Source organism: Primulina huaijiensis, chromosome 7 (assembly GCF_012295235.1).
Source record: "Primulina huaijiensis isolate GDHJ02 chromosome 7, ASM1229523v2, whole genome shotgun sequence".
In the NCBI taxonomy this organism is placed as follows: domain Eukaryota; kingdom Viridiplantae; phylum Streptophyta; class Magnoliopsida; order Lamiales; family Gesneriaceae; genus Primulina; species Primulina huaijiensis.
Window position 1 is genome coordinate 5,269,804 of NC_133312.1, and position 14,721 is coordinate 5,284,524.

The following is a 14,721-nucleotide window of genomic DNA, read 5'->3' on the forward strand; positions in this document are numbered from 1 at the left end:
TATTTTTATTTTATTTATCTCTTTTTTTGTTTGATTTGTGAACTCTATCTTTATTTTTTAGGATGTCGTTTTTTTCATTTCAATTTTTTCATTAATTAGAAAATTTTAAAATAAATAGAATAAAAATGAATTTTACGTTTTTGTTCAAAATTTTTTAGTTCTCTAATTTTTGAGTAGGTCTTATGTGAAGTGAACTGGTATCATGATATATATCCCTGAGATATGTTGATCCGGTCCATTTTCAGAGTGAAAAACAATGTTTTTCCATGATTCGAGTCGGATACGAGACATGTTTCACAAAATTGACCAGTGAAACAGTCTTATATGAGTTTTTGTGCTAATTTTTATTTTAGCTTGAGTAAATCACCATCCATGAATAACATAAATTGTGTGAATTTATATGTATGTCCTTATGTTCATTAAATAGTATTAATAAATACTTGTTTTTTTTGTTTTACAGGTATTAATGATTTTTACAAAAGATTAAATAAAAATGAAATTGGAATAAAATTTCCAGTTCATTTTTTTATATATAAAAATTATATCTTTAATGGAATTTAAAATAAGCGACACAATGTCAGCATTATGAACAAAAACTTCCTAAGAGTTCATCCATCTCAGTACTACTCTCACTCATGCAAGCTTAACCTAACAAAACTGAATGATAGTGAAAGATTAATCTTTTAATCCAAACATTTCTTGATCTTCAGGTCAAATGTTATATTTGTTACCCAAGATAATACTTTTATTTCTTATAATTGTGATGTACCATGCAAAGCCATATACAAAGCTAATTGTGAAATAATGAGAATTGCACTGACGTGAGTGTCAATGGGTCAAATCGTAAAACTTTATGCGTGACAAACCCAAATAATTATTTGGTGCTATAAGAGAACACTTCAAAAGAATGAAAATGAGCTTAAATTGATTTTATGTGTAATAATTACTTTGCATATATTAAATGATAGAAAATGATGAATAAGAATGAATTCAAATCTTTTTTATGTGAACCAAATTAGTCTTCCATCTATATTTATTTAAAATGATTTATAAGATTTTAAAATTTTACTTATGTTTTTTAAATATTTTTTTTGCTCAAAAATAAATTTTTTTAAAACTATTACAACTATTTTCATGTTTTATACCCTGTCAAATTTTCTTTGATGAATACTTGTAGCTAATTTTTCAATGACGTGATTTATATGTAGAACTTTATAATTTCAAAATATATCATGAGAAATATAGAAATTACGGTTGTTGTATGTTCCATCTTTATATGTTCCACACGTGCAAAGCACGTGCATGTCTTCTAGTGTGTATATATATATATATATATTATATATATAAGTGTGAGACCCTTAGAGTAACTATTTTAGAGGACACCGAAATATTTAATTTCATAATTACCTTTCTTACCTTACTAAAACATCCTTAAATCACTTCATATTTTACATAGAATTAAAAATCTAAAAAAACCTTCCCTTTTTAAATCGAACAACTCTTCTAAATTGAAAATAATTTCATGTTAAGTGTTTAATATTATTTGATCAAATTCAAAATAATAATAACACATGCAACGTGTGTATCTTTTATTAGTATATATAATGACTTTTATAGATAATACAATGTATTTTTAGGTTATACTTGGATGGATGAATTTGAAAGCTTTAGCTTCAAATTTTTGTTGAGCCGATCATTGTAATACTCAAGCTTGATTCGTTTAAAATATATATAGTCTCAAACTCGATTCATGCTTTTATCATTAGTATCGATCTTGGCTCGTTTGAAAATTACAAAGTTCCCGAATAACTCGAGTTTGGTTTGTTAATATATCGCTTATCATGTTTAACGAGTCTGGCTCGATGTCTACTCATTTCCGAGCTCTTTAAACATTCTTAACCAAAATGCCAACTAATATGTGAAAATTTGAAAGGTGATTTTCTCATTTTATAGCATTCACATGTCATTTTTTCACTAAAACTACAACGCAAAACAATAAATAAACAATGCATCATGTTAAATTCACGATCCAATAAACTAACCCAACAAACTAGTCGGACTCGAGATCGGGTAATATGAAAGAGCTCGAGCTCACGAGCAGCTTTGTTCGTTTACGTCATCCTGACATACAACACTATTTGGGTGTACAATTTACCTTTTTAATTGTCTCACAAGGTTGGTGTGCCGCGCATGCTAATCTTTTTTCTTTCCCGGCTGAGAACACAAGAAATTTTTTTTGGACTCAACTGATACTGAGCATGTTAAAAAGTTCGAATGGACAAAATATTGACTTTTGTAAAATTATATCGATTAAAAGGAAACATCTTTAGAATATCCTCTATACTTAAAATTTGTTACCCATCTTGAAAATGAGTAACTGGTATCAAGTTAACATAAGAATGGAGTTGTAACCTTTTATATAATCGAAAAATGGGGACCTGCAAACATTGTAAGAAACTGAAATCTTGAAAACAATGGTATAATCTGCACCTGAGACTTTAAAATTAATCTACGATCTTGGGTATTGAGGCTGAAGGGCTAGAGAAAATGTTTCCTATCTTGTTGATGGATGAATCTTTTTTACCGAATGGTTCTAATGGGCGAGAGGCGTGAGGAAGAATTCCAACAGTCACCTGTCTCTCTCTGTGAGATGCCCATGTTACCAGATAAAGTCCGGCTATAATGAGGAGTCCTCCCATAATGCTGTGACAGTAAAATTCACATTATATTGATGAGAAAGATTAATTACTCGGACTGAAAAAGTAAAAAAACCGAGCACGTAAGAGATAGGAAAACAACCTTCCAAAATAAATCGGGCTTCCTAGGAAAATTCTTGACAGGAATGCTGATAGAGCAGGTTGGATGGGGTTATACAAAGCAACCAAGGCAGGACCAAGAATTTTATTCGACCATGTCAAAAGACCATAGTTCACGGCAGATGCTACGATTCCCTGGAAAGATAACATAAGAGAGGTTTTTAATGAATGTGAAAAACCAAGAAAGATGTTCCTTTCAACAAATCTATAATGCTAAATCTTTATAAAGCCCTTGATCAAGATGGCATGTAGAAACCGATTTATCATTCTACTCCAACGAGATAACCAATAGCACAAAGATCCCACTTCCATGGTTTCATGCCCCTTCACTTCTTAAAAGACCAACTCAAACAGTAGAAATGGCAACAGACACCATCATTAAAATTCATTGAACATAGAACTGAAGTAGCACATGAAAACAAGAAACTTAGGTAGTTGAGACTGCAAGAAATCTAGCCTTCAATAAAGGAGAAGAATTGTTTGTCCAAAGAAAAATCATTTTTGTGATTCATGTACAAGTCCGTCTCTGAGTCATTGTCATCCATCAGAACATAATTTCTAGGTGTTTAAGATAGATGCGTAATACACGCACAAGCAATTCTTCATGTACTAGGCAAGTGAGAGATAAAGACCAGAACTCGTATGTAACAGCTCTTTCCCACACGCTAAGTTCTTGAAAGGTTCATTGCTAAGATAATTGACAGCCATATATTCCATTACTACATAATTTCACCAAATATAGATCTACCCTCTCTGCATCGGGGAGTTAGGTGACAAGATTATGGAAATCAATCCCTGCATAACAAACAGTAATATTCTATTAACACAACACTCCACAGACATCTCAACCATGATCTACGCTTAGGTGGAATTAAGCCTCCTCCACCCGCAGGTAGTGTAATGTGATGTCGGGCTGTTTCAATCTATGTTGAATATTTATAGGAGCTAAGTTTCTTTCAAAATCAGGTTGAAAATGTATATAATGAAATCCTTCAGGTTTCTAGCCGATATAGAAAAAATAAAGAGAGAAGACTTACGGCATAGCACACCGCAATTGCCTCAGATTGAGTCAGATTCCAGTCTGTTGACTCATTGGTCATAAAGAATGCGGTTGTTACCATAAAAAGAGCACCAAAAAGGTATGAATAGGCTGTCACTGATATACTAGCAGGATATTTAACTAAAAGTGGAGCCTGAAACAAAAAAGAGTACCTCTATAAAAATCCCATGCTGGTCATATCAAACATAAGGTAAAAGTTGAGTAACAGTAAGAATCAGTTTAAATGCTGATTAAAAATCACTTTCTAATGAAGACCGACCATGACTGCGTTTGGATGGAGAAGCCATTTAAAAAAAAAAACTAAAAATTAATGTTTGTAAAAAAAAAAGTTTTAAAATTTGGAAATAAAAATAGTAAAACTTTGATAGGCTTCTGTTACTCTTTGGAAAATGGAAAAGGCTCACTTTTGGTAGTATCAAAAGACAAAAATGTTTCTATTTTCACTTTTTAAATCAATACTTACAAAGCACCAACTTAATAAAGTACTTTTTTTCTTTTTGAGTTAAATCATAACGGTTCTAAAAAGTTACTTGAATTAATTTTCAGTGATTAATATAAAATTTTATAAAGTCCAAAAAGAACTTGTAATTTAAACTCATTTGTCTATGAATTCTAAGAAACGCCTAAAGGACAGAGATGTATCATCAAATTATACAAAATTTGATGGTGGTTTGCAGAAATTTGAAGGGAACATGCTACTATGCATTGGCACATTGCTAGTGTCGTAGTATATTGACATTTACAACTATGCATCCATCATCTGCTATCACCTTATTAAGCAAAGTGATATACCTCCATCATATCTCCATAAACATGAAGACCAGTGTAACTTACTTGAATAGATAGATAGGTGGCCATGCACATGCAGTTCCCAATCAAGCATAAAACCCCAAGGTGCCAATTATCAATCCCAAACTCCAACAAAGTTGACATCAACAGACCAGCTGGCTCCGGTTGACCCTTGGCAGTAATTTCACTGATTGCTGCAAATTCTGATTCCCTATACCCAAACACGGCTGGACCTCGGAACATAGTCATCAGAACGGCACCAGAAACACAAATTAGAGTACCCCCTAACTTTGCTTGACCTTCAGTTTTTCGCAAGTTCACTGTTTCTGTACTGCATATAGATGAATAACTGATAATCTTGAACTAAAAAATTGTAAGAGTTAGTTCAGAAAATCAAAAGTCGGACTCACCCCATCACTACAGCCAGTATGAATGTAAAAACTGGAGTAGCCGGCTGTATGGCAGCAGCATAAGTTGGGTTTGTGTAGCCTAGACCAAGAAGAAACAAAAGCTGGTTCCCGAAAATCCTAATCGAATCAGATGAACAACCGGAGCAAAAATAAACAAATGACTATCTACACATAAGAACAAAAGAACTTTAAAAACCTGGAGATTCAACTCACCCAGTTAAACCAAGAAAGAAGAAGGCTATTACAAAACGTCTACTTAATGGTGGTCTTAGCCTTCTGCAGAACAAGTAAAAATCATTTGTAAGTGATGGATTATTTATATTCACAACAAAATCAAATGACTCACAAAAACAATTTAGTGCAGGCAAATTACTGGACTCTCTCGCTGATTTTAAGCATTAGTTTAATATTCACACATTCACAAACAGCAACAAGCAGTGCAGATAAGATACACTATGATCATAATTCCTTGGAAAAGATAGTAACAAGAAATTATAGCATATTTATACCCCTCCGTGCTTGTTTTCTGTATCAATCAAACGAATGTGGCTTCAACATACTTGTACACACACTTCTATGCCACCAGTTTTTACAAAGTACAAAAGCCATAAACACACACGCCACTTTACCCTAGGTGAAATTTAACAAACCGGATTACAAACTCAAATCGCAAGATCACAAACAAAGAAAAAACACATCGGACTCACCCATGCAAACCCATCAAGAACAAAAGTCGTAAAATTCATCACTCACTTTTCCCGGAAATAGGCGACCGGTGCGAGAATCGAAAGCGCGAGGAGGTCACGAAAGACGCAGAAAACGAGCTGATTCACGCCAACGTTGAGTGCGACTTTGGTGATCACGTGGTACCCGGCGTAAAACAGTTGCACCACCGCCATCGCCACATGCGCTTTTCTCGCATCTCCGCCCTTTGCCGCGGCCGCCGCCATATCCACTACGTGAAAATCACGATCTCATTCCATTCCCCCACTCATTTATGGCCAACAGATTAATGAATTCTTCAAATTGTTAAGGTTCTTGATTGAATCTCTCGATCTCGTATTTTTTTCAAAGGAGAAAACTGGAATGAATTATTGCTGAAGACTGTCCGTTCGAAGTTTTGGTAATGATAACGAGAATCATGTTACATGTAAATTCATATTTATATATTAATTTATATCATAAAAAATTAAATATAAAAATTTAATTTGTCAAAATTATTATATATCGAATACAAAATCATATAACAGTAAAATCTCGATATAATGATGATAAATATCGTTGTAAAGATATATTAGTGATATTTTTAAGATTATTCTAATAATAATAATAATAATCAACATTTAAATATACAAATAATAACATTCATAAATCAGACAAAAATAATTCATGAATTACAAAAATAAAAATATATTATAATCAATTTTCATTGTTTAAAATTAAAAACTTCACATTTTTTAACATAATAACTACATTTAATTCTTTCCTAGAAGAACTTCATTATCATCTAAAATATATTATATGAAATTTTTAATACTTCAATTCCATCATTTATTACATCTACAATATAAATTTTATTTTTCAATAAGCATATATATTATTTTTAAAAATATTTCCCTACAACATCTGTTCCAAGAAATTCCAATAGAAACAATTAATACTGCCCAAATTAATATCAAATTCGTAAAATTATAATAATACAATTTAAATAAACTGATTGCGTAAAGTTGAATTTAAACCATCATTCCCAATTGAGATAAGATTTGGTGATTTTTTATAAATTAATTTTCATTTTTAAAATTAAAAAATGGGTTCATTGGTTTAATCGCACAATCTGGATTTTTTCTCTTGTATTCTTTCACTTATATCTCGTCTCATCTCTTATGGAAATTTTCTTTATTATAATATTTGATGAATCTACACAAGGAAAAAATTACATAGAATATAGCGATAATTAATTAATTGGTATTCATTTGTGGTGCACAAAAGTATCATTTCATAGAATTGATTGATATCATACATAAATTTGTGTATGTATAGCACAAAAATGAGGTAACGGGGCACGTTTCTCAAATATCAATTTCCGGTTAATATTTTGGTTTCCATAGAGAAATAAAAAATTAAATTATCCTATGATGAAATTATATAGAAAAAGCATCCCATAATTATTTTATTTTACATAGAAATTACAATGCATAAATTCATAAACTTCAAGTTTGTATTGAAATTTAATATATGTATACACACACAAATATATATCCAATCACAACTAAAAAAGATATGCATATTAAACAAATTTGGGCTAATCAAATTTTAACTTAGGATTATTATGATCTCCCATGGTTTTTTTGTAACTATTTTTTTCTTTTTAAAGGATTTCCTTTCTTTCCACCAATAAAAAGAGGAGATTAAATTAAATAAATAGATAAGTTTTTTAAAAAAGCTTAATAAATAAACTAAAAAGAATGGAGTCATGACCATTTCATGGGGAAAATGTTGAAATTTAATCCATTTCAGCCCAATTTCTTTTGGTCTCCTCTAATGATGTGTCATTTGGTGATATATACACACATATATACATATTGCACATTTTCGGGATGTGTCACTTATCTATTGAATTTACGATTTTGATATGTTTCATTATATCTAATATGTGAGTCACTATCGTCAATGCTCGTATAAGCGTGCAAAGTGGATATGTAGGCAAAATCAATGTGAGGACCACTTGGGTGCTGACATGGCATCCGGGTTGGCATTTTTTTAAAAATAAATTATATTTTCCTTTCTTGTCTCGTGTGGAATAAAATTGAAGTTGGGTCTTTTACAAAGAAATGAGAAGAAAAATGCGGTGTGCTAGTCTTTTATATCATGTGGGTTGTGCTTAACAGATCAAGTTTCACCTGCTGATTTTGAATTGTTTGCAATGCTTGCTTGTGCAATTTGGAAAGAGATTTGTATTGTAAAACATAATAGCCATATTCCCAACAAATGTATTAAAGTTGAGTAGGTAATGTCATATCTTGAGCAATTTAGAACAGCTAGATGTGCTTGGAATTTAGCTTCAGGGGAGGTGCAGAGTAGCAGGGTTATGAGGTGGGTGCCTCCTCCATTGGGGCAGTGGCGACTTGATGTAGATGCTGGGTTTAATAATACTGTTGGTAAATATAGTGTGGGTGTTGTGATTCGAAATCATTGTGGAATTATTTTTGCTGCCTCAGCCATAGGCATACGTAAACCAGGATCAGTGTTGGAGGCAGAGCTCTCGACTATCCATTTTGGTTTGATGCTTGCTGTGAGAGGTAATTTTTATGATGTTTGGGTCTTCTTGGACTCCTGTAATGCTGTTAAAGAGGTGACGTCGAAGTCTGAGGGTCGCAACCATCAAGGACTATTAGTTTTGAACATATTAGATATCTTTAACTTCTGGTAGATTTAAAAAATTAGATCATGTCATTAGAAATGCAAACAAGTTAGCGCACTCTTTAGCGCATTTTGTTTTATCTCATCCTTCTCGTTCATGTTGGATGGAAGACTATCNTCTCACCCAACAGCTGCTCGGCGTTCGCTGCCGCCCTGCGCATTCAGCTGCTGCCCTGAGTTGGATCTTTCAAATTAATTCTTGTTTGGATCAAGTCTTCTATGGGTTGATTGTGTTAGAGTTGAATTTAACCGTCTTTCATTCCTCTGCTATTGTTGTAAAAGCTAGCCTTCGATTTTACTTTCTTAAAATTGTTCTCATTTCATGACAACTAACAAATATCAACATCTTGTCATATTTGAAATGAATATTTTTCACGGTAAGAATTTCTATTTCTTAGCCCATGTTGTAAAGTAACAAATTAATTGTAATTTACTTAATTTTAGCCAAGAAGAAGCCCGAGACATGATTTGAGCATTTCGTAATTTCTGGTCATCTCTAGCAATTCTATACTTTATCGAGATTAAAAGAAAACAAGAAACAAGCATATTATATGTAAAAGCCATTTTGTTTTCTTTGATTGAGGAAGCAAGAATCGAGCTTTAATGGTGGTACCGGTACCAAAGACAAGATTGAGGGGGGAAAATGTTTGTTTCCGAAATACGTATCAGCTTGCACAGGCTTCTTCACTAGAATTGGGTTTATTTTTGTATGGTTTATCCTTAAGTAGGGAAAGGTACTTAACTTTCTTGTAATGAGTCTTGGATAAAGCAAAAAATGAGGAAAAAAATTATATTTTATGATGAAAATCTAGGACTACAACATCGAAGAACTGCATGATTTGGCTAGATGTAAATCATTTTTTCATATACTCAATAGAAGGGCTAGAATTAGAACTGATTGCTGCAGATTACCGCCGGATAGAATAGTACCAGGATGAGTAGAAAAAGTGCAACGTAACAGGCTCGTCCATTAGTTTGACATGACGACCGTGCATTGGATTATAAGAACATTAGCATCTTTACGATGAGTAATATCGATCGATCTTATATGAGATCCTTGCCGAAGTTAAGGACTTGGCAACATCCTCGTACTGTTTATTCTGAACCAATGGCAAAAACTGTGCATTTGATTGGAGCTATCAGTGGAGGGAAACGGAAGACATTCATTTGTTCATCACTATTCGGAACTTACAACTTTCAGAGTGAAATTTTGATTCGTTTAGCATATGGAAACAAAGGTTTTTGCGCTTGCTTGCTTGCTCGCTCTATTGTTGTTTTGCTTTCCAGTCTTAGATACTTTGTTATTTTGATATTTTTCCCTGATCATGCAGATAAACTTATTAGAAATACTGAAAAAACTTATTATTTTGAGCTTTTAGGGACAGTTCAATAAATTGAATTTAATTCTTGTGGCTTCTCCTGATTTGGTGGACTAATTGACTTCTGATATGGTTGTACGATTTGCAGGAAACTTGCAAAAGAACGTTTCTTTATATATTTCAACGTTGAGTCGTTTCATTTTAAGTTGTAATTAGCTCTAATTCCAATCTTTTCTTTATACAAGATTCCAAATGTTGTTTCTAATTTTTTGTATAATACAAGGAAAAACGTACGTTGTCTTTGTTGGAAGTGACCCGGTGTTTTTGCTACATGGGGAGAAGCATCTTCTAAAGTTAACAGACATAAGAGCGTTTGTACACGGGTCTTTCAAGAGTGAAGAGGAGGCGGAAAGAGCTTTTCAGGCATGCATGGGGAAACAATCTGAAGCCACTTCCTTTACATCTAGTTGAAACGGAAGTTCATGTGCATCTTCAAGTTCAAGATCAAGTTCAAATACAACGAGAACTTTCTCAACCTGAAAAAGTAAGTTGAAACAGATACAAAACATTTGGAAGAGTTACAACAACATTTGGAACCTCGACAAATTAGTGACGATGATTAGGCATATTGTTGCATGTTGTTGCAAGTTGTTATCTGAGTTGAACTTGAAACAACGATTTATCTGAGTTGTTGTATATAGCCGAATTAGATTTGGTATGTACTAGGTTGAATTTCTGTATTAAGTTGAATTGGAGATAAATCTTTTGAAGTTGATACTTCTGTATTAAAGTTCATGTACAATTATTAATAGCTTGTGTATTTTATATGCTCCAAGGCTAATTTATGTGTGACCTATATAATACTCGCCCTATGATTCTAAACTAATTCAGAAGCATCACTTTTAAAGTTAAATACAATCGAAGCCAAAATATAATAAAATGAATTGTTTAGAAACATGGCAAAGTTTATGCATCCGTACATAAATCTGAAAAAGGCTACATGGTTCAGACAACTTTAGCTTAATATACATACATTATCGACCTCACCAGATGTAATATAAAAGCAACAGAGCTGCTTATTGGAGCGAAGAGATATCCGTTCCATAGATATGTGGTATTTGGGATGTATTATGGCAGAAATGATGCTTAACCAACTGCAAAAAACAAGAAAGATTCTTGACCAGCAAAACCACATTCTTTGGCCTGGATTAAACAAGAAATTTTCCATGCTTTTTCAAAAAGGGACTTGATCTGTTAAGCAAGCTTTTAACTTACAATCCTGAAACCAGAATAACAGCGGACGAAGCTCTCAATCATGATTGGTTCAGAGAAGTCTGAATTCTCGAATCAATTCCTCAACTTCAAATACAACGGAGTTAACTTATCCACCATCTCTAACGCCTACTCCTCGCATAATGCTTTGCGATATATAAACAACGCAACACAGCAGTTGCAGCAGCACTGTAAAGCATCAAGGCAGTTGCAAATAGTGTGAAAAGACAGTGGATGATTATGACTTTCCATGAAGGTACTCACAATCCAATTAGGTCCAGTTCGTTCCTTGAAATTTGAAAATTTTGATTTACAACAAGTTCTAACTTTTCCATGAGCTCTTTCTTTTTTGATTGATCATCTTCTGCCTGTTTATTCCACAAGATTTCATTTTTACGCCTTTTTTTCCTGAAAACTTGTTGGGTCACAGAATGTTAACAATCTTGATTTTGATGATAAAAACTTGTCATTGTGTTGTTAACATATGGAATTAAGTGTACATTTGATAGATGTCAAATTAGCATTGAAAGGTTGTTGAAATATAATTTCAGCACAACTTAGTTTCTATGAAGCCGAAGTGTTTTGATGATATCTTATAGCTCTATGATAAAAATGACCCGCTGCCAAAATTAAGATTAGAAATTCAATTTTCCACAAGTCATATTTCACAACAGCTCAGTTGGTTCGATTGTTGGTGAAATATTAGTCGCAAAATCGAGCTGACAAACGAAAAACAATCAGCTCAGTCTGACCATTTCTGGTATTTTAGTCATATCTCTCAACTCGATTATTCAAATTAAACGATTCAGTATGAGTTACAAACATAAGAGAATGATCTACAAATAATCTTTACAAGTCAAATTCTGAATATGAATGCAAATATTTGATAAACCACGATGAATTTGTTGGTTTTGCACTGAAAAAAATAACAAGTTCCAGATTGCAGACAGTCTGATCCGTCAAGCGTATCTCTCTCGTGCGATCTTGAAATTGAGTGATTATTGATTCCACTGAAAGCTAAGAGAAGGGAATACAAATTTCAACTTTATCACTTTGCCCAAAAATCGATGAATCAAGAGTTATAATCAAAATAAAGTAACAACTCACTTGGAACAGCTCAGATCAAACCAACGGCTCAAGCTAATCAGATCAGCTAAGTTAGACAGATCAGCTCAGTTTTATAAAATGACCAAAAATATGAATTTGACCATTGTAGTGTCAAAATCTATTCACAACATTTTTCAAACAGTCATATTCTTGTATTTAATGTTTATATAATTATTGGAGGCCATAAATACAACACGTTGAAGATCAAGTACAAGATTTTGTAAAATGATTCAAAACATGAGCAACCTATATGAAGAATAATAGCTAGCATGAGAGCAAACCCAAAAAAAAAGTCTTAATAGATATATCAGCTTAGTGAGAGCTTTTTCTTTTATGTATGAGGATATATTTGAGAGACAAATACATTGTAATAGAATGAATTATCTCACACACAAATGCTCACCCAAAAGATTGATGAGCTTGATAGTTTAGATGAGTGATAGTCTTCACACAAAGACATTAAAGATTGAGTTTGTAGTCTTGACATAAGAGGCGTTAAACATTATGTAGATTGCGAGGTTGCGACCTATAATCGTGAGTGTACTAGGAGTTTCAATTAGACAAAGATAAGTCTTAAGTTGAAGTGGGTTTGTACAAAGAGTTATACTAATCAAAGTCTTCTAGTGAATCCTTCCTAGGTGGAAGAAAAAGTGACGTAGAAGTTGTTAATATCCAAACATCCATAAACCAATTCGTATATACTTATTTATCGCATTTACTTACTATTGATGTTGTTTTTAAGATGCATTGTCGAATTATTTTTTGTATTCTTTAAATACCAAAATATTCCATACAAAATGTTTGATAAAATGTTCTAACCAAAAAGTCTTACTCGTTTATCTTGCATATCTTTTAAATACTTTTCAATGTGTTTAAACGATTTTTACGAGGGATTATTTTGAGCGTCTTCTGCTTGGTTTGAAAAACAAATTCGATTTAATTTCTCGGTGTACAATATATCAAGAATCAAGTTATTGTAGTTCAATGTTAGTCCCCCCAGTCGGTTGTATCACAACTTCATTTTCTCTTATTTTTCTTGATATTTCATATTATCGCGCTAAATCCGGATTCTCGTGCGTATTGACTATAGAACGAAAATGCCACATTTAGTAATGTGAATTTCATATCGATTTTTGGCTTTTGATCATCTACAACTTGATGAATGTATGGATGATCATCATCGATATTTTCTTCCATTGCTGGAAAATATGATAAATAAGACAAACTGCAAATATTAATATAATAATAAAATCATAACAATGAAATACCTTAAATTTTTTTTTTTAACTCCTTACTGAACTAAGTGATTAATTCTAACAAACAATTCAATGATCATAATAGAACATAACCCATTAGCTTGCAATGCCGATGAAGGAAGCACACAGAAAAACAAAATATACTCGGGAAATTAATCCAAGCAACCCATGCTAGTGTATCCAGATTAGACAGATGTAACCTTAACCCAGTTTAACTCATACAAGGATGCAATTTTCATAAGAATTAACTTTGAAAGATGTAACTGATATGCTTAGGGTGGCGACGCCGAGCAGCTGTCGTGAGGGTGAGAAATTTTATTATGCAAACGACCAAAAAAAAAAAAATGATGTCACGTCATCGGCACCCAAGTGGATGCTTACGTTGGTTGTGCAGCGCGCGCACACACATACATATATATACAAACACTTACGAGGCCGGAGTAATATCTCAATCATGAAGTCTTCTATCATATAAAAACATTATAGTCGTGACTCATGTAATAAAATAATTTATAATAATAAATTGCGTGTTCAAGTATGGATTTGATGAGAACTTCTTCAAAATGCCATGCATTATATAAATTCACATTTTACTAGTATCCCAAATATCCAAATCCAAATTAAACTCTAGATGGAATATCATCCGTAAAATCGAGTACTTGCTTGCTTATACCACTAGATCTCACAACAGATTGCTAGAGAGGTGTCCATGTCATCATGTGCTTAATTATAAGAAAATACTATTATTTTATTTATTTGGAATAATCATTTTTATAGTACAAAAGTACATATCAAACACTTAATAACAATTTAATTCACTATGCAAAATCCTTTTTTTTTTTTTTTGGTACGATCGGGCATAACATGAAAAATGCAATTAACTTCTGCATGATTTATAATTTTCGACATATCTTCCATCATTTTTATTTAATTATATATATATATATATATATATCGTTTAATTTATAACTAAAATATGATCAACTTCTACAAAATTAAATAGTATAAGCACATTATTATACCTGAAAAAGAGTCTTTTTGAATTTTTTCGGAATTTCCCACTTTTACTATTTTATTATATATCTTAAGTGGGATTGCTCCACACTTGAAACAAAAACAAAAAAACACACGCGTGGCTATGTTGGATTCATGTCTATAAAATCTTGAACTTGGCCTATGCCATTTATATTATTTGTCATACTTCTCCACATCATACCCACTAATTCCGGGTTTTTTTTAAAAATATTATAAAATAATAAAATTATTGTAAAA

General features: G+C 32.4%; 2 protein-coding genes across 2 annotated transcripts; one reads left to right on the plus strand and one right to left on the minus strand.

The window, feature by feature from the left end:
- Window positions 1–2,290: 2,290 nt before the first annotated feature.
- LOC140980273 (WAT1-related protein At4g19185-like) lies at window positions 2,291–6,191 on the minus strand. Its single transcript, XM_073446005.1, has 7 exons — window positions 5,829–6,191; window positions 5,289–5,351; window positions 5,076–5,192; window positions 4,711–4,996; window positions 3,854–4,009; window positions 2,800–2,951; window positions 2,291–2,703 (listed from the first exon to the last, which is right to left on the minus strand). Exons 1-7 carry the CDS (start codon window positions 6,023–6,025, stop codon window positions 2,505–2,507), a joined length of 1,170 nt encoding a protein of 389 aa, XP_073302106.1. The 5' UTR covers window positions 6,026–6,191; the 3' UTR covers window positions 2,291–2,504.
- A 1,894-nt stretch (window positions 6,192–8,085) lies between these two features.
- On the plus strand, window positions 8,086–8,505 carry LOC140980835 (uncharacterized). Its single transcript, XM_073446896.1, has one exon. It carries the CDS (start codon window positions 8,086–8,088, stop codon window positions 8,503–8,505), a length of 420 nt encoding a protein of 139 aa, XP_073302997.1.
- Window positions 8,506–14,721: the final 6,216 nt, after the last annotated feature.